The 21,429-nt window shown below is 39.2% G+C and overlaps 2 protein-coding genes and 1 pseudogene across 2 annotated transcripts; all 3 read right to left on the bottom strand.

The window, feature by feature from the left end:
• Window positions 1-577: 577 nt before the first annotated feature.
• LOC131788815 (uncharacterized) lies at window positions 578-2,019 on the bottom strand. Its single transcript, XM_059105910.2, has one exon. It carries the CDS (start codon window positions 1,943-1,945, stop codon window positions 578-580), a length of 1,368 nt encoding a protein of 455 aa, XP_058961893.2. The 5' UTR covers window positions 1,946-2,019.
• A 3,764-nt stretch (window positions 2,020-5,783) lies between these two features.
• Window positions 5,784-7,123, bottom strand: LOC131783766 (uncharacterized; annotated as a pseudogene).
• Window positions 7,124-18,841: 11,718 nt separating this feature from the next.
• Window positions 18,842-21,263, bottom strand: LOC136277385 (uncharacterized). Its single transcript, XM_066159427.1, has 2 exons — window positions 21,208-21,263; window positions 18,842-19,508 (listed from the first exon to the last, which is right to left on the bottom strand). The coding sequence occupies exons 1-2, from the start codon at window positions 21,261-21,263 to the stop codon at window positions 18,842-18,844; spliced, it is 723 nt and encodes a 240-aa protein (XP_066015524.1).
• Window positions 21,264-21,429: the final 166 nt, after the last annotated feature.

Below are 21,429 nucleotides of genomic sequence, written 5' to 3'. Positions count from 1 at the left end.
ACCATGGGAATATCTTTCACTCCAAATGTGAGTTAAGAAACGTCTAGTAGTTATTACTAAAACTCCTATCGCAAATGCTAAAATAAATAATTAAAGACTTCGGTTTGAAACTACACCATCAATTCTTAGACATGCTCGTGGCACAAAAAGATTGCTTGAAAAACTTCCAAACTTGAACAAAATTTCCCGTTGAGGACTCTAGGCAAGGACTAGCAAAAACACCGCTAGCGATGACAATTATCGTTTAACAGGCTTTGACAACGGTCGAGGACCAACTACTAAAAAGGTAAAAATAAATGTGTGGTCTTGCAGCACATAACAAACCAAGGCTCACGAGACTCGCATAAGGGTTCCAAAATAATCTTACAGGCCTAAATAATTCACAAACTTTAAGCCAGAACATTTCTACATTTAGTTGTTGCCAAACACTTCAAAATTTAGTTGTTCATAACAATTGACGATGTGAAAATAAAAAAAAACTAAATTTCCCTATTGTTAAAAGACATCTAAGAGGAAAGAAAGAAAATTATCACGTTCACACCGAAAACTGACAAAATCACGATGTTTATCAAAATCCTTACTTAAATTTCCTAGATTGCGGATGTACGGTCGCAATTTTTGATTTCACCGGGATGTTATCGGTATGCAGACCTGGCGTTTGACCTCTCGTATCGAACTCGATTTTAACTTCAGGGCGAAATATCAGTAGATGGGTGGACCCACCATAGTGAAACATGCCGAGCTGGTCACCTTTCTTCACTTTATCCTTTTCTTTAACGGTGATTTCGTTGGAGGACACATCTGCCATACCGATTGACACAAAGCACATCAAGCCAATGTCGGGATTATCAGCTTGAATGTAGATAATACCTCTGGCAGCTACTTGGGCTAGGTATCCTTGTGATATGCATGGGCTCATCAATGCAAGGTCATCCTGGTTGTTATGGGCTACAGAAAAATAAGAACCATCCACGAGTTCTGTCTTGTAAATGGTGCCCGACACAGGACTGTGCCATCGGTGGTAACTGGTGAGACTTAGGAACCCTTGGTAGACGGTTCCACCATAAAATTGCTTTGCAAGGTCACTCATGTTCAGGATGAAGTCCAATGAGTACCGTTGGTGCTTTATCCAGAAGAAGTCCCTGTTTTTCACGGCTGTAGAGATCTGATATGGCGCCGACTCACAGGCATTTGCAACAATGGATTCGTCGCCCGGAGATTCTACTGGACGAATGCCATCACGAAACTCTCTGGTGAAGAAATCATCCCATGATGTAAAACCATGATGTTTTTCTCTGGGCTTGCATTTGAACTCTAGGTCGAAGTTTGGCATTGCTTTCATTGCGTCTTTACCAAACCAACCATGGTGGGGATCTTCATTCAACACGTAACAAGAAGCAGAACTGGAAAGAAACTTTCCCCAATAATTGAGAATATTTTTGAACAACGTGTTGACTTTGTCGTTGAGAAAAGCAGCAAATCCAGAAGTGGTAATCATCGGCCAGTTTAGTATAACAGCGATGGGGGCGCCAACCAAAAAACCTTCCTTGTACTCTGGAGCTGTAGTCATGATGTGATCAATTAAAATAATCATCAGTTGCCAGCGAGGGATCCTTGTCCCTCTCGAACTATCTGGATTCTCGAACTGTTGCCAGAACATCTGATGGAAAAAGATGTTGATCTCGGGGTCGGAGATGATAGCTTTCAATAATTCTTGAACGGGTGGATGGAGACCGAGGTCTTCCTCTGTACCGTGAGCAACTACCGGCGGAGTTTCACCACTAGCTGTTTCTTCGTCTTCAGCTGGTGGATGAAGAGCCATCAATAACGCTAACTTATCTTTGTATTTAGTTTGGACTTCTATGATCAAGTTGGCTAACCATTTGTCGGGAAATTTGAGGTCAGACGGAATCCATTGACCAACACGGTGAGGTTTGGAGCTCATGATTATGTTGCATGTAGTTCGCGACTCGTTTTGCTCGTAAATGATATACTTCTGTTGAATGTGTCTGCTTTTAACAAGCAAGGGCAATTGACGCTGGAATGCATGTGCGTGCAACCATGCTTGAGAAGCCTTTGTCTGGAAATTTTTCCTGCCTGATACAGGATAAAAGCTTTTTGTCTAGATGACAGGAATTAATCGTATCTTCCTGACTGATAAAGGATAATAGCGCATTGTACAGGAGACAGGCCTCTTTCAAACTGTGAACATCAACAGGTTATTGAGGCTTGGTCTATGTCGGCAATATCCTGGAGTGTGAAAGACATATTCTATGTTCCATGTGAACTAAACAAAGTAAAACATTTTGGAGACGTCTACATGCAGGTCATCTTATCGGAGTATACAAGAATAAGGAAATAAGCGCCTTTCACTCACTTTCTGAGGGGTCATTTTTTTCTTGAACGTTAGTACAATTAACTGAAGTGGTTCACCGAAATAGACACTCTTTGTTGTCTGTTTGAATATCAGAGATGTGTGTCTTTGTTTGAATCATTGTGGGATTGGCCTAAGTAAAATTATTCCGAGCAAGAACATTTTGGCTTTCAATAGTCTTCCAGTACGTAGTCCGTGGATCATAACATAAATGTCAACCTGATTTTGAGATCACATTCAAAATATGTTGAGAGAGTAAGATACAATTAATTCGTAGCCAAACGCAATTTTAATGAGAGTTCTATCAAATCTTTTAATGAGTAGACTTATTCCAATTCTTTAAACTGTAACGTTTATGACGCTTGTTAAACTGACTCCTGTTTTACCACATTAACTTTGATTGAGAGTCAGAGCGGTGAAATATCGAAATATTCTTTTCATACATTCCTGCTAACAACATCACGATCAAAACAACACTTTCACACGAAAAAAAAGCTTAGTTCTTAGTGTACCCGTTCAAACAACACGTCAATATTGCGTAGACATTGACAGGCAGTGCTATTTTTAAATTCGATTGCCTATTTGGAAAAGCGCTTTGGTGACCACTGACCTAGCCTACTTGGGATTCTTTCGACTGAGAAAAAAAATCACTCTTTCTTCACGCTTGCAGTGTGACTTTCTCTTAAAGAAATCTGTAAAATCCTTGAGACTGCAGCAAGTGGTCCAACTTTTTTCGTCGACCGTGGCACTGTTTACAAATGCAAGCAGAAACCGCCTGGATTTCATTAGCGCGATGCTGATCGAACATCGTCCTTTTCTTACTCTATACCAAACATCGCTCATAATCTTTTCCTATATCCTTAAAGCAAAATATTTATTTGAAATCGGACACTGAATTACAAGTTTACCTGAAAAATGGAAAATGAATTCACTTCAGTGTTGTTGTTTACCTCGATAACCTTCACGCTAACACGTGCCACTTCGCCAAAAATTTTGCATAAATTATATCAAAGTCTCCAAACCAACATTGTGAGAATCGTTCAGCAGAAATTAAGGATAATTACCAATGAGATTTTGGGGTTTAAAGGGTTAAACTCACATGAGAAAGAAGGGGCGGGAAAAGTAATACGCACGCAAAGCACATAATAATTCAAATTGTGGCGCGTAAATGGTAGCTACACCTTCACCCTCCCCTCCCCCCCTGGATGGTGATAGTAAGTTTCTTTAAGTTCCAAGCTCATTTTAAAACACATTAAAGTCATGCGTTATCTTCAGCTCGTGGATATTGCAACAAACTAATCTCCTGTGAATTTCATTGATTTAGGTCAATGTAATCTTGTAAGGCTGATTTTCCTTAATTTTGTTTGACCCTTTACCTCCCATGAGTGACCAATAGAAATATTTTTCCCTCACGATATTTAGACAATATCAAGCCTAGAAGCGATTGGAAAAACGAAAAATATTAATTAGGGGACTGTTAGTTGTTCCATTACCAAATTTTCCAAATTGACGTCATAAAAATTGTATGGCAGAAAGTAAGGGGAATAACCAATGAAGAGTTCTGTGACCGAGCTACAGCCAGCTAAGTACTCAATTTTAATACTATATTTTAGGGTTTGTTTACCTGCAAAAAAGTCCATGTATCGCCAATCGCAATTTTCTGCTTTCGACGACGCTTTTAATCTTTTTTAAATTATGTAAAGTCTCTCGAAATATATCTTATTTCAGTTGGTTACACATATTTGGATTGAGCGCCGTCTTGTCTAAGAATGCCATCCCTTCAAAAATGAGGCAAATTTTCTCTGTACGTAGAGCTGAAATTTCTTCTTCATTGAAGGCTGCATATTGCTTAAGTCAGTCTTAAAATATTTGTTAAATATCGTATCCCCAAAGGACTATGCTTGATGCAAAATCAGATTACTAAAACTGGTCGAATTGAATGCGGTTCTCTTTAAAGATACTAAGCCTATGATGATAACTCATTAATTTAATTCGGCAGAATTTTTGTTTGCAATGTTTAGGTCATCTTGAAAATCTCTTAGAAAACTAAAGCTTAAATTCCCGGCTCGGGCCTAAAAAAGGTTTCTATGTAATATAGAAATATATATATATATATATATATATATATATATATATATATATATATATATGTATGTATGTATGTATTTCCAAAGGGTCTTGATATTAGCAGGCAAGTCAAGAATTTAAAGAAAGCGACAAAACTTTTAAGTCTGTAATACATGTTTCGACAGAAACTTCTGTCATCTTCAGTTAATTAATGTACAAAGCGTTGGAAGCGTTGTCGCGCGACAATGTGCCTTGTGTTCAGCAGATAACTTCCATGTTTTGGATCACGCAGGCCTCAACCGGTTTCCAACTCAAGATAAATGAGGCTATTCATATTCAAAAAGAACAACCATCCTTGAATCAACAATTACACCATGTAAATCTAAAACTATCCTTTATATTCTCACACTTTCATGCTTTACCTATTTTCTTGTTGTCACCATTTATCATAATTAGCATTGTTCTACTTACTATATAAATTCAACTTCCAATTTTAGTAACACAATTGACAATTGTGTTACTAAAAATAGACCAAACAGGTTCGCTCGAGGCTAGAATTTTTCTGCAGGTGAGGTGTTGTGTGTAATGTCATGTTTTTGACAACAACCCTGAGCAAAACATCAAAGCACTAAACACTCTTGCAGTGCTTTATTTCTACATATCAGAAATCAACCAAGTGGTGATGTGCACATCGAGGATTAAGTTTACTATCATCGCACTTTCGGTAAACCATGGGAATATCTTTCACTCCAAATGTGAGTTAAGAAACGTTTGGTCAGTAATCATCATTAAAAATCCCTCACAAATGCTAAAATAAGTGATTAAATGCTTCGGTTTAAAAATAAACCATCAATTATTAGTCATGCTCGTGGCACGAAAAGATGTGCTTGAAAAACTTCCAAACCTCCATGGCTAATTTCTTGAACAAAATTTCCCGTTGAGGACTCTAAGCAAGGATTAGCAAAAACACGGCCAGCGATGACAATTATCGTACAACAAGCCTATTACATCGATGGAGGACCAACTACTCAAAAGGTAAAAATAAACGTGTGGTCTTGCAGCACACAACAAACCAAGGCTCACAAGACTCGCATAAGGATTGCAAAATAATCTAACAGGCCTAAACAAATCACAGACACTAAGCCAGAACATTCCTAATTTTAGTAGTTGCCAAATACTTCTAAATTTAGTGGTTCATAACAATTGACGAAATGAAAATGAAAAAAACTCAATTTCCTTATTGTCAAAAGACACCTTCTAAGAGGAAAGAAAGAAAATTATCATGTCGACACTGAATACAAGCAAAATCAAGCTGTTTTTTAACAGCCTTGTTTATATTTGCTTAAATTGATGGATGTACGGTCGCAATTTTCGACTTAACTAGAATATTTTTGGTATCCAGACCTGGCGTTTGACCTCTCGTATCGAACTTGATATTTACTCCAGGGCGAAATATCAGTAAATGCGTGGACCCACCATAGTGAAACATGTCGAACTGGTCACCTTTCTTCACTTTATCCTTTTCTTCAACGGTGATTTCGTTAGAGGACACCTCTGACATGCCAATTGATGCGAAGCACATCAAGCCAAAGCGGGGATTGTCAGTTTGAATGTAGATAATACCTCTGGCAGCTACTTGGGCTAGGTATCCTTGTGATATGTTGGGCAATGCAGGATCATCCTGGATGTCGTGGGTTGCAGAATAATAAGAACCATCCACGAGTTCTGTCTTGTAAATAGTGCCCGACACAGGAATGTGCCAACGGTGATAACTGGTGGCACTTACGAACGCTTGGTAGACGGTTCCACCATGAAATTGCTTGGCAAGGTCACTCATGTTCAGGATGAAGTCCAGTGAGTACCGTTGGTGCTTTAACCCGAAGAAGTCCCTCTTCTTAACGGCGGTAGAGATATAATGTGGCGCCGACTCACAAGCATTCGTAACTATGGAATCGTCGTCCGAAGATTCTACTGGACGAATGCCATCACGAAACTCTCTAGTGAAGAAATCATCCCATGATGTAAAACAGTGATGTTTTTCTCTGGGCTTGCATTTGAACTCATAGTCGAAGTTTGGCATTGCTTGCATTGCGTCCTTACCAAACCAACCATGACGTGGATCATCATTCAACACGTAATAAGAAGCAGAACTGGAAAGAAACTTTCTTCAGTGGTTGGGAATACTTTTGAGCAACGTGATGACTTTGTCTTTGAGAAAAGCAGCAAATCCAGCAGTCGTAGCCATCGGCCAGTTCAGGATTACATTAATGGGGAAGCCAACCAAACTGGTTTCGTACTCTGGAGCTTTTGTCGTGTTGTAGTCGATTAAAATAATCATCAGTTGCCAGCAAGGGATCCTTGTTCCTATCGAACTATCTCGAATCTTGTACAGAACATCTGATGGAAGAACATGTCGATTACGGGGTCGGAGATGATAGTTTTCAATAATTCTTGAACGAGTGGATGGAGACGGAAGTCTTCCTCTGTACCATGAGCAACTATCGGCGGAGTTTCACCACTAGCTGTTTCTTCATCTTCAGTTGGTGGATGAAGAGCCATCAATAACGCTTACTTATCTTTGCATTTAGTTTGGACTTCTATGATCAAGTTGGCTAACCATTTGTCTGGAAATTTGTGGTCAGAGGGAATCCATTGACCAACACGGTGAGGTTTGGAGCTCATGATTATGTTGCATGTAGTTCGCGGCTTGTTTTGCTCGTAAATGATATACTCCTTTTGAATGGTCTGCTTTTAACAGGAATATCGATTTCATCGCGCAAGCGCAAATGACGCTAAAATGCATGTGCCTGGTAAAGGATAAAAGCGTTTTTTCAGGATGACAGAGGTTAACTGTATCTTCCTGCTTGATAAAAGTGCTTTGTCCAGATGACTCGTAAACTTCTTTCTCACCAGCGGTTTTGGAGTTTTAGAAATGATTTAGCAAAACTTAATGAGATGGTTAAAAACAAAACTTGGAATGGGTATGTGTGGAACTGCGCTTGAGAAGCCTTTGTCTGGAAATTTTTCCTGCCTCATAAAGGATAAAAGCGCTTTGTCCAGATGACAGGCCTCTTTCAAACTATCGGCATCAATAAGTTGATTAGGATTGGCCTTCCTTGGCAATATGCTGGAGTGTGAAAGGCATTATCCTATGTCCAGCGTGAACTAAACAAAGTAAAACATTTTGGAGATGTCTACATGCAGATTATCTTATCGGAGTACACAGGAATAAGGGAGTAACCACGTTTTACTTACTTTCCAAACGAGGGGTCATTTCATCTCGAGCTTTAGATTACAATGAACTGAAATGGTTCACTGAAATAGACGCTCTTTGTTGTCTGTTTGAATATCATTGTGGGATTTGGCTTAAGACAAATTATCCCGAGGAAGAACATTTTGGCTTTCAATAGTCCTCCAGTAGTCCGTGGATCATAACATAAATGTCAACCTGATTTAAATATCACATTCGAAATATGTTGAGGTACTAAGATACAATTAATTCGTATCCAAACGCAGTTTAAATGAGATTTCTATCAAAATAATAGAATGAGTAAACTTATTCCAATTCTTTAAACTGTAACGTTTATAACCCTTGTTTAACTGACTCCTGTTTTACCACATTAGCTTGGACTGAGAATCAGAGCGGTGAAATATCGAAATATTCTTTTCAAACATTCCTGCTAACAAAATCACATTCCAAACAACCCTTCACACGAAGAAAAAAAGTTTAGTTCTCAGTACACCTGATAAGGTTATTTTCATTCCAAGCATCGTCAATCAATATCAGTTTAAGCAAGTAGAAGATATTGCATGCGCGTACGTTAGTATACCAAAGCCTTTTTGTTCCTGCAAACCCAACAGTTCAAATAACACGTATATATTGCATAAAAATCGACATGCAGCGCTTTTTCTTAATAAGATTGCTTATGTGAAAAAGCGTTTTGGTGGCCACTGATCTAGCCTACGCGTGTAGCTGTACACTCCCCTCCCCTTCCCCCCCGCCAAGGTGAAACGGAGGCGAGGTAACGCCTACCCAAACCTGACACTAATTGTGTTCCGTGACGTCACTCTTTTGCAAGAAAATGTATAATGACTCTTTATTGGTTAACCCCTTCTGTCGAATTTCGTCAATCCTGATTGGCTAGAGTTGGTAATTTATTTTCAAACTAACAAACCAGACGGTGAACAAAAGTCTTTCATGGTCAATTTTTTAGACAACAGCGATCAACGACAAGGTTTTAAGGCAAGTTTGCGCGACTTTTGGGATAGAGACATCTCAAGAAGACCGCAGAAAGCCATAGATATGTTTTTGGAAGGTACCGATGTCTGCATCTCGTTACCATCTGGCTATGGAAAATCTTTAATATATCAAGCAGCGCCAGTAAAGGATCGCCTCTCTTTTCTAGAAGAAACCGGTCACTATATCTATTGTATCGCCCGTTAAAGCTCTCGCAGAAGACCAGGTGCACCATCTTAATGTACTTAGGCGAAGAGGACTGTCCGCCTTCAACCTTCGGTCTTTCTGTTAACGGTGCTTCGAATTTATTAAGGCCGTGTCCGGCTGCCGGACGTTTAGTCACTTAAATTAACCCTAAGCAAGGAGCGATCCTTTCGACTGAGAAAAGAGTCGCTCTTTCCTCACACTTGCAGCATAACTATCTATTAAAGAAATCTGTAAGAACCTTGAGACTGCGGCAAATGATCCAACTTTTTTCGTCGACCGTGGCACTGTTTACAAATGCAAGCAGAAACCGCGCGGATTTCGTAGGTGCGATGCTAATCCTCTTCTTACTCTATATCAAAAATCGCCCATAATCTTTTCCTATATCCTTAAAGCAAAATATTTATTTGAAATCGGACGCTGAATTGCAAATTCACCCGAAAAATGGAAAATGAATTCACTTCAGTGTTGTTGTTTATCTCGATAACCTTCACGCTAACACGTGCCACTTCGCAAAAAAAATATTATCAAATGGCATTATTTTGCATAAATTAGAATGAAGTCACGGAAGACGATAAGTGTCAGGTTTGCGTAGACATTCCCCCGCCTCCGTTTCACCTTGGGGGTGGGGGAGGGTACGGCCACACGTAGGCTACTGATCAAACTTCTTCAGGAAACATCCAAGAGACTGGACAAAGAATCATCAAAACTTCCCAGGGCTCCGTCTGAATGGCCGAATTTTCAACTTTTTATGGATGTGACACTGTATGTTGCTTTAAATACGATGTCCAGAACTTTGTGGGATTCATTAATTAATTAGTTTATTTTTATACTGCCAATATTTAACCAAGCTGGCCCAGTTTAGGAGCAAAAGGGTTCAAATATGAGCCCTGTGCTAACAAAGTTTACCAGAAGGGGTCGCTTTTCTACAACAAATCAATCAACAAACAAGTTAACAAGTTAATTAGTTTATTTTAATACTGCCAATATTTAACCAGGCTGGCCCAGTTCAGGAAGAAAATATGGGCCTTGTGCAAACAAAGTTTACCAGAAGGGGTCATTGGGCCAAATGAGAAGATACCCGTTATTTCATTTTTTCATTTTTAAATTCTTGCTGGATAAACTTTTTTCAATTCGTCGTAATGAGATTTTTAAAGATAAAAGTTAAGCTCCACTCAGGTTGTCACGATGCCACCCCGGATAGGGAGGGGGGATCCGCCTCGGGATGTTTGGCAGAGATTATCCACCCAGACCCTATTTTCAGATAAAAAAAAGTGCTATTTCTATATTTAGTTTGGTACCTGGCCTCTAATATCCACACCAGACAAATTTGTTTGGTTTGAGAATCCTTTACGCTATGTTGTAGAAGAATTTGAAAAGGCTTGTATCAGTGCCGAAGTTAAGAAGTTACAAAAATCACCCAAAAAGAAAAACAGTAGAAAAACATGTTTTTCATACTTGTCCTTCACTTTGATTCATGTTGAAGAATCAGTTACGTTTAGACCCTTGCGTGGTTTTCTTGAAAAACATACCTAATTCTAAACCAAAATGGTAAAAATGTACACCGACCTGCCTTTGCACCAGAACGGCTTAAAAACCTCATATTTGGGGGCACCATATACCTCTATAACTTATTTATTACCAGCACTCCTTCTTAACTATTACGCAGATCAAGCGTTAACGTCGTAAACTCAAACCATCGTTGATAATGACAAATCATTTTTTCCACAAGTTGGCAAAATTCCGAAACGGTCACAATTAGCTTCCATTAGCTTGCATTATCGCACATGTATGTTTTTTTAATTCCCTCAGTGCATTCCCTCAGATTTGCAAGTTGGCTACGAAAAGTCAATATTGACCATAACTGAAACCTTTTCTATCACTATTTGTTTCAAAGAACTCCTATTATTTATAACTGTATTTCTTAAGACAATGTGTTTTTATTTGCTATTTATTTCCATTAGAACATGAAACTAGGTCCTGATAAGTTTTTTTGTTTCGTGACCCCCAAAAACTGTGTTTGCAACAACATCAATTGAGAAATGAAAAGCAATTACGCCCGAGAAATTCGCTTTTAGCCTTCTACGCGCAGAAGGCAAATCCATGCAATGATGCTTTCTAAGACCTCTGTAAACTAGAGACATTACGTGATGTTGAGGGGTCAAATATTTACCCTAAATCTGTGACCCTCAAACGGATCACGTACTCGTGCATGTAACGTCCGAAAATGTCACGCATACATAACACCGTAGGCGCACCTGGCGAATTCTATCCACTGGCTTCAATAGAAAAAGAGGCAATTTATTTACTAGTTGTATATGAGCAAGCTTATTTACCCTACTTGTAAAACTGCTCGATGAAGTCTACTATTGTCAGACGAAACGAGTGGGAGATAAATACAAGTTTTTACTTTCTCAGTTCGTGCAGTGATGCTCAATAGTTTGTTTCGTCAAAAACGCTTTTAATGTGAAATCACGTCGACCTCGACAGCAAAATTAAGCTCACTGTCATAATCAATGGTTTGATACCGTAAGCACCAATTTAGGTACATCATTGGGCTTTGATCACAATAATGAAAAAAAATGTGCGTTTCCTCACGCTCGCCACATTTATTCTTTGGAAAATTATTTTGCTGGAGGGTGATGTCGCTTAGCTTGGCGCGTCTTGACTCTGGCCGACAAAAATTATCGAGGTAAAGCCCATGAAATTCTTGTCAAATGTTTTAAAAACTTTGTCTACCCTTGATTTGCACGAAAAAAAAGGCAAATTCCGAACGGTATTTCAAAATATTTTATTCATTGGTCAATTTATGAACTGTTTAATAACAGCCCGAGGAAAAAGCAAAATTGAAACAGCGGGCGTATCGGTCAAATGAATTCCTTTTTTTTTCAACAAGGAGTTTGTGGGTTCATTTTTCCCATTAAATTTAAGAGGGAGTCAATTTTTTGTGACAGCCGAAGATAAACATCTCTGAAACGTCTCTGAAACTCTTAAAGAATTTACACTTCCGGTAACATTTTCCTCTTTCTTGTTCATTTGCAACTAATTGTCGAATAAAATGTTATTTTTCTCGCGCTGGCCAGGGACGGCAACAGTTCATACCTCTAAATTCGTGGGTTTACAGCATAAAAAAAACATTTGAGAGACGTCAATGTCTCCCAAACATGCGTTTCGTTCGTGAATAAGCTTATTCTAGCGCGTTTTGGCTTATTTGGAGATTACGAAGGCCGCGATTTCAAGATATGCCTCAAATATCGTGCACAACTTGGTGTGAGATTCAGACCTTCGGTTCGTAAATGCCAGTATCCTCCATATAAAAATCGGAGACGTAAAGTTGAGAGAGAGGTGAATCTGAAGATGGCAGAAGAAATCAAAGCTGGTGGCGAGTCTTCCTAGTGGCAAGGTGACCGTAAACCTAATAGAACACGTACTGTAACTGCTATCTTAGAGTCGGCAATGAATAAGGAAGAAGGGCAAGAAGAGCGCTTATCTGAACATCAGTTTTCCTAACTGGTGATATGTGACTGTGATGAACTTTATATCATATGATTGCTAGGGATACGCAGGTACTGTAGAGGCGCTCACATAACTAGAGGTAGGCAATCCTCCCTCTGACTTTAGAACTGCGACAAGTTTATAGTGCACACCAACTAGCACAGTTTGGAGCACCTCACGGTCTCACTAGGCTCATCACATTAAAAACCTTCAGCAAACTAATCGTAGACGCGGGTGGTTATCTGCAACGTGCACAGATCTCTGAACGCGGGTCATCGCGAGAACTATACCCAGTCCGTCACAGACAGAACAAGAAAGCGAGATACTCTTGCTAAGAGGAAGGATGTATCATTGACTGCCATCCAAAAGCACCCTAACAAAGGCAAACACAAAAAACAGCCACCTTTTCTCAGAAAGCAAAGAATTATCACCTAGACGTGAGCTGGACAGGGGAGGAAACTAGTAAAGCAACCGCCTTAATATCGAGTTTAAGAGACGACACTTCCCTGTTGTCTGAGACTGACTGGTTGATAGAGCAGTAAATCGCTCGATACTTCAGCCGGTTATCTACCGTAACAAAAATTGGTTTATTGACGAGGTCCCCCTCTGTAGATATGAATGAGGACGAAGAGGCCGATCCGATGCCGATGATCTAGCTTCAGTCGAAACTGACCGAACAAGGCAGAAGATAGGAAGGGACCTTGCAAAATTTAGACGAAGACTGCAGGAGAGGAAGCCTACTGGTCTAAATACTACTGGCTCGTTCTTAATAAATTTTATAAGTCACGCAATCGAACGCCGGCAACACTCGATCTAGAGAGATGTAGATTTATATGTAGTAATAGAATGCTTGAAAAAAAATGCAGATATTTTACGATCGAAGCAAGCAAATAATCATAGAGATCTGCAGATTATTCTGAAATTGTTATCTAGCAGACAGCATGAATAACGGGCTTGAATAATTCCTACGGACAGTCTTCGGGTCACGCAACAGATGTTAGCTTAGCAGAGTTCTGCTTGGAAATGTTCGATGGCGGTAAGTGACAACGACAACCCTATTTTGATTTTATTTTCGGGATAGAAGCACAGTTTTTAGTTTGATAGAACTATTGATATTTACTTTCAAGCGAGAGCGCAGAATTTCTCGTCTGTAAAAGCCGAAGTTGTAGCACACTGGAACTTGTAATAATGTCAACCAACACGCAGCGTGTGACTGTAAAATCTCCTAAAATGAGCAATGATGATGATTAACAGTCAAATGATAGACTAATGAATGTTTTTTCCGTACAAAAGCCATATTTGCTAATTTTAGCAAATCTCCAAAGTAATAAAAAACAGAAGAAAGAAACACTACGATTTTCTCATCGATTTTTCGCCTACATGCAACTCTCTAAACGTGAAATTTTTCATTCCCAAAAAAAGTCTCGAAAGTTTTTCCGATTTTTTACCTTTCTTGATCAATCATCTTGTAGAAAGAGCTAAAAAAATGTAGGTTCATTTGGTGAAGTGACTGTCTAGAGCAAGAATTGCGTGACAGGTGTAGTTGAGAGAAAGTTATCACAGTCGCAGATTTTGAAAGGCATCCAAGACAAAAATACGGTAGCGCCCAAATACTTTTTTGATGATTTTCAGAGATGAAATGATGGGTTATAAAGGGAAATCAAGATTAGTGTTGTAGCTTTCTGGCAAGGGGAGATATTTGACCTCAAAGTTGTCAAATATTTGGATGAATCGAAAAGTCTAAAAACACAGTCGTTTATTTGCCTCTGTTGATTGATAAAGGATAAAAACGCTTTGTCTAGATGATAGGAATTAATTGTACCTTCCTGCCTGATAAAGGACAAAGGTGCTTTGTACAGGAGACAGGCCTCTTTCAAACTGTCGACATCAACAGGTTATTGAGACTTGGCCTCTGTCGGCAATATTCTGGAGTGTGAAAGACATATCCCATGTTCCGCGTGAACTAAACAAAGTGAAACATTTTGAAGACGTCTACATGCAGATTATCTAAACGGAGTATACAGGAATAAGGGAATTACCGCGTTTCACTCACTTTCTGAGGGGTCATTTTTTCTTGAACTTTAGAATACAATGGAATGAAGTGGTTCACCGAAATAGACGCTCTACGTCGTTAGACAAACAGGAACTTGATGACTCATCAATTCTCGTAAACTTCTTTCTCACAAGTCGTAACAAGGTTAGTTGGAAGAAGATTTGAAACGGATAAGAAGCGTTTTTTTTAGTTTTAGACATGATTTAGCAAAACTTATTGAGATGGTTAAAAACAAAACTTGGAATGCGTGTGTGTGGAACTGCGCTTGAGAAGCCTTTGTTTCGAAATTTTTCCTGCCTGATAAAGGATAAAATCCCTTTGTATAGATGACAGGCCTCTTTAATACCGTGACCATCGACAGGTTGTTGAGGGTTGGCCTCCGTTGGTAATATCCCGGAGTGTGCCACTGATCCGGCCTATGTGTAGCCGTAACCTCCCCTTTCCCCTTCCCCCCCCCCCCCCAAGTGAAACGGAGGCGTGATAAAGTCTAAGCAAACTTGACACTAATCGTGTTCTGTGATGTCACTCTTGCAAGAAAATGTATAATGACTTTTCATTGGTTAATCTCTCTTTGCATATTTTTTCGTCAATTCTGATTTGTTAGAGTAGGTAATTTATTTTCAAAGTAACGAACCGGACGGTGAACAGAAGTCTTTGAGGGTCAACTTTTCAGACAACAGCGATGTACGACTAGGTTTTAAGGCAAGTTTGCACGACTTTTGGGATAGAGACATCTCAAGAAGAACAGCAGAAAGTCATAAATATGTTTTTGGAAGGTAACGATGTCTCCATTTCGTTACCAATTGGCTATGAAAAATCTTTAATATATCAAGCAGCGCCAGTGATCGATCACCTCTCTTCTTTAGAAGAAACCGGTCACTATGTCTATTGTGCCGCCCGTTTATATTTATTTGAAATCGGACGCTGAATTGCAAATTTACCTGAAAAATGGAAAATGAATTCACTTCAGTGTTGTTGTTTATCTCGATAACCTTCACGCTAACACGTGCCACTTCGCAAAAATGGCATCATTTTGCATAAATTGGAATGAAGTCACTGAACACGAAAAGTGTCAGGTTTGCGTAAACGTTCCGTCGCCTCCGTTTCACCTGGGAGGTGGGGGAGGGTGGGGCTACACGTAGGCTACTGATAAAACTTCTTCTGGACACATCCAAGAGACTGGACAAAGAGTCATAAAAACTTCCTTGGGCTCCGTCTGAACGGCCGAATTTTCAACTTTTCATGGGTAGTACACTGTATGTTGCTTTAAACACGATTAATTGGTTTATTTTAATACTGCCAATATTTAACCAGACTGACCCAGTTTAGGAGCAAAATGGTTCAAATATGGGCCTTGCGCAAACAAAGTTTAGCCGAAGGGGTCATTGGGCCAAATGAGAAGATACTATTTCATTTTTTCGGCCGATTCTCGATGTTTCAAATCAATGCTCATAGGTGCTAAATTCTTGCTGGATAAACTTTTTTCAATTCATTGTAATGAGATTTTTAAAGATAAAAGTTAAGCTCCACTCAGGTCGTCACGATGCCACCCCCGATAGGGAGGAAGATCCGCCTCGGGATGTTTGGCAGGGATTATCCACCCAGACCCTATTTCAGATATAAGAAGTACTATTTCTATATTTAGTTTTGTACCTGGCCTCTAATATCTACATCAGACAAATTTTGTTTGGTTTGAGAATCCTTTACGCTATGTTGTAGAAGAATTTGAAAAGGCTTGTATCAGTGCCGAAGTTAAGAAGTTACAAAAATCACCCAAAAATATATTTTTCATACTTGTGTTTCACTTTGATTCATGTTGAAAACTGATAAGTTTATACACTTGTGTGGTTTTCTTGAAAACTATACCTAATTTTAAACCAAAATGGTAAAAATGTACACCGACCTGTCTTTGTACCAGAACGGCTTAAAAACCACATATCTGGGGGCACCATATACCTCTATAACTTATTTATTACCAGTACTCCTTCTCACCTATCACGCAGATTAAGTGTTAACGTCGTAAACTCAAACCATCGTTGATAATGACAAATAATTTTTTCCACAAGTTGGCAAAATTCAGAAACGGTCACAATTAGCTTCCAACAATTAGCCTACATTAACTAGTAATTTAGTGTTATCAGCTGACCTGATAGCGCAAATTGGCCACTGTAGAGAGTTTGAACGCTTTTGAACTGAACTCTTTAAGGTGGTTAATTGACGTTATCAACTGAATTGATAACACTAAATCACCCTGTCATACTCTCCCACCGACGCAGCACCACAGTTTCTTTAGAAACTTACCTCCTTTATGCATTAACTTAGGATACAGTAAATCGATTAATAAACAAGTTAACTGCATCTAATGTCCACAAGTATAGAATGCGACCATCTTATCAACTACTTTGTTTCACTATTTCCAAAACATTTACATCTAACATCCAAATAACTTTTGTTCAAAGGTCCTTAAGGCTAATGTCACGAAAATCAATCGAGAGGGACATGTCGGTTATAAAGCCTTAAAATTGAGAGACAACAACGCTTTTAAACTGACATAAGAAAGAAGGGTCGGGAAACGTTGTACGCACGCAAAGCACATCATAATTTAACTTGTGGCGCGTAAATGGTAGCTACACCTTCACCCTTTTCACTGATTTAGGTCAATGTAATCTTGTAAGGCTAAATTTTCTTAATTTTGTTTGACCCTTTACCTCCCGATAGAAAAATTTTTCCTCACAATAACAAATAGCCTGCGTTGCCGGCGGTCTGCGGTTTTTTTCTCCGCCCACAAGACCGCAAACCACCTGCAACGCAGGCTAAATAACAAGACCATATCAGGCCTAGAAGTGATGGGAAAAAACAAAAATATCAATTAGGGGATTATTAGTTGTTCCATTACCACATTCTCCAAATAGACATCATAAAAATTGTAAAGCAGAAAGTAAGGAGAATAACTAATGAGATCTTGGAGTTCAAGGGTTACAGATTTTCAGTTGAAGAATTCTGCAACCAAGCTACAGCCATCCGTCCGTTCTGCCGTCCTTAAGCCAGTCTATCCCTTCGCCTCTCCATCAGTCCATCCGTCTTTATTTCGCGTGTCTGTCTGTCTGTTTGTCTGTCTGTCTCTCTGATTGATCTCTCCTTCCCTTCAGTAGCTTGAGATCTTCCGTGGGCTGGCTGACCGATTTGTTTTTTGGTGGTCACTAACCGACTACCTCATTCTCCCTAAAGGCGTAGAAAACCTTATCCTCATGTAAACCTATAGTTTCCTTCGAAACATTATTTCAGAGCAAATATTGGTGATTGTTAATCACGTTCGGGTACGTTCAGCTTAGTTTTCTAATCTTGTCGAATGCGCAAGAAAGACAAGGAATGGGCTGAGCAACGAAAATACCCACCAAATAAGAAGGAGTTCAGGAATTCAAAAACTGGCACCTCTTTTAGGATTGCAGCTGATTGTTTGAATACACTCTTGCAGTGCTTTATTTCTACATATCAGAAATCAACAAAGTGGTAATGTGCACACCGAGGATTAATGCATTGAGAATGAATGCCTTTAAAATCCTAATTACTCTTGGCCTAGTATTCAAACGGTTGGATTAGCACACAATTGACAATTGTGTTACTAAAAGTGGACCAAATAGTTTCGCTCGAGGCTAGAATTTGTTCTCTCGGTGAATTGTTGTGTTGTGTGGAATGTGATTTTTTAAATAAGAAAAGTTGAAAGCAAAACATCTAAGCCCCTAACATTCTTGCAGTGCTTTATTTCTACATATCAGAAACCAACTAAGTGGTAATGTGTACATCGAGGATAAGGTTTACTACTATTGCACTTTCGGTAAAGCATGATAATATCTATTATTAAAAATCCCATCACAAATGCTAACATAAGCTAAAATAAGTGATTAAATGCTTTGGTTTGAAAATACACCATCAATTATTAGACATGCTCGTGGCACGAAAAGATGTGCTAGAACCACTTCCAAACTTCGATGGCTAAAACCTCCAACAAAATTTCCCGTTGAGGACTCTAAGCAAGGACAAGCCCAAACACGACTAGCGACGACAATTATCGTACAACAAGCCTATTACATCGGTCAAGGACCAACTACTAAAAAGATAAAAATAAATGTGTAGTCTTGCAGCACATAACAAACCAAGGCTCACGAGACTCGCATAAGGATTCCAAAATAATCTAACAGGCCTAAACAATTCACAAACACTAAGCTGGAACATTTCTAATTTTACTAGTTGCCAAATACTTCTAAATTTTCGTAGTTCATAATAATTGACGAAGTGAAAATGGAAAAAACTCAATTTCCTTATTGTCAAAAGACATCTAAGAGGAAAGAAAGAAAATTATCATGTTCACGCCGAACTCTGTCAAAATCAAGCTGTTTATCAAAATCCATATTTATATTTGCCTAGGTTGATGAATTTTCGATTTAACAGGAATATTTTCGGTATGCAGACCTGGCGTTTGACCTCTCGTATCGAACTCAATATTAACTCCAGGGCGAAATATCAGTAGATGGGTGGACCCACCATAGTGAAACATGCCGAGCTGGTCACATTTCTTCACTTTATCCTTTTCTTCAATCGTGATTTCTTTGGAGGACACCTCTGACATACCGAGCGATACGAAGCACATCAAGCCAATGTCGGGATTATCAGCTTGAATGTAGATAATTCCTCTGGCAGCTACTTGGGCTAGGTAGCCTTGTGACATGCATATGTTAGGCGATGCGGGGTTATCCTGAATGTGGTATGTTGCAGAATAATAAGAACGATCCACGAGTTCTATCTTGTAAATGGTGCCCGACACAGGACTGTGCCATCGGTGATAACTGGTGGCACTTAGGTACGCTTGGTAGACGGTTCCACCATGAAATTGCTTGGCAAGGTCACTCATGTTCAGGATGAAGCCCAATGAGTACCGTTGGTGCTTTGCCCAGAAGAAGTCCTTCTTTTTCACGGCTGTAGAGATCTGGTATGGCGCCGACTCACAGGCATTCGCAACAATGGAATCGTCGTCCGGAGATGCTACTGGACGAATGCCATCACAATTCCAATTCTTGAACCTGTAACGTTTATGACGCTTGTTTAACTGACTCCTGTTTTACCACATTAACTTTGATTGAGAATCAGAGCGGTGAAATATCGAAATATTCTTTTTAAGCATTCCTGCTAACAACATCATATTCCAAACAACGCCTTCACACGAAGAAAAAAAGCTTAGTTCTTAGCGCACTTGATAAAGTTGTTTTCATTCCAAGCATCGTCAATCAATGTCAGTTTAGACAAGCATAAGGTATAACATGCGCGTACGTTAGTATATCAAAGCCTATTTGTTTCTGCAATCCCAGTGGTTCAAATAATACGTCAATATTGCGTAGACATTGACATGCAGCGCTTTTTCTTGATAAGATTGCTTATGTGGAAAAGCGTTTTGGTGACAACTGATCTAGCCTTCGTAAAGCTGTACCCTCCCCTCCTCCCCCCAAGGTAAAACGGAGGCGAGGTAACGTCTACCCAAACCTGACATTAATCGTGTTCCGTGACGTCACTCTTTTTCAAGAAAATGTATAATGACTTTTTATTGGCTAACCTCTCTTGCCAATTCTTTCGTCAATTTTGGTTGGCTAGAGTTGGTAATTTAACTAACGAAGCAGAGGTTGAACAAAACTCTTTCATGGTCAACTTTTCAGACGACAGCGATGTACGACAAGGTTTTAAGGCAAGTTTGCGCGACTTTTGGGATAGAGACATTTCAAGAAGAACAGCAGAAAGCCATAGATATGTTTTTGGAAGGTAACGATGTCTCCATTTCGTTACAAACTGGCTATGGAAAATCTTTAATATATTAAGGAGCGCCAGTGATCAATCACCTCTCTTCTCTTGAAGGAACCGGTCACTATATCTACCGTGCCGCCCGTTAAAGCTCTCACAGAAGACCAGGTGCACTATCTTAATGTACTTGAACCAAGTGGATTGTCCGCTTTCAACCTTCGGTCTTTTTGCGAATGGTGCTGTGAATTTATTAAGACCGTGTCCAGCTGCCGGACGTTCAGTCACTTAATTTAAAGCTAGTTGTTTCTTGCAGCGATTCTTTCGACTGAAAAAAGAGTAGCCCTTTCTTCACACTTGCAGCGTCGATTTCAAATAAATACTTTGCTTTAAGGATATAGGAAAAGATTGTGAGCCATTTTTGGAATAGATTAAGAAGAGGACGATGTTCAATTGGCATCGTACTTATGAAATCCACGCGGTTTCTGCTTGCAGTTGTAAACAGTGCCACGGTCGACGAAAAAAGTATAATTTGCCGCAGTCTCAAGTTCACTGATTTAGGTCAATGTAATCTTGTAAGGCTCAATTTTCTTAATTTTGTTTGACCCTTTACCTCCCATGAGTGACCAATAGAAAAATTTTCCTCACAATATTTAGACAATATCAAGCCTAGAAGCGATTGGAATAACGAAAAATATCAATTAGGGGATTTTTAGTTGTTCCATTACCAAATTCTCCAATTGACATCATAAAAATTGTATGGCAGAAAGTAAGGGGGAAAAACTAATGAGATCTTGGAGTTGAAGGGTTATAGACTTTCATTTGAAGATTCTGCGACCAAGCTACAGCCAGCTAAGTGCTCAATTGCAGTACTATATTTTAGGGTTCGTTTACCTGCCCAAAAGTCCATGTATTGCCAACCGCCATTTTGTGCTTTCGACGACGCTTTTAATCTTTTTTATATTATGTAAAGTCTCTCGAAATATATCTTACTTCAGTTGGTTGCACATATTTGGATTGAGCGCCTTCTTGTCTAAGAATAATGCCATCCCTTCAAAAATGAGTCAAATTAACTCTGTATAAAGAATTGAAGTTTCTTCTTCATCGAAGGCTGCATAGCACTAAAGTCAGTCTTAAAATATTTGTTTAATATCGAATCCCCTAGGGATTATGCTCGATGCAAAATCAGATTATTAAAACTTTTCAAATTGAATG

This window comes from Pocillopora verrucosa, chromosome 1, assembly GCF_036669915.1.
Source record: "Pocillopora verrucosa isolate sample1 chromosome 1, ASM3666991v2, whole genome shotgun sequence".
In the NCBI taxonomy this organism is placed as follows: domain Eukaryota; kingdom Metazoa; phylum Cnidaria; class Anthozoa; order Scleractinia; family Pocilloporidae; genus Pocillopora; species Pocillopora verrucosa.
Note: the sequence above shows the minus strand (reverse complement) of the source record. Positions and strands in the feature narration are given on the sequence as shown.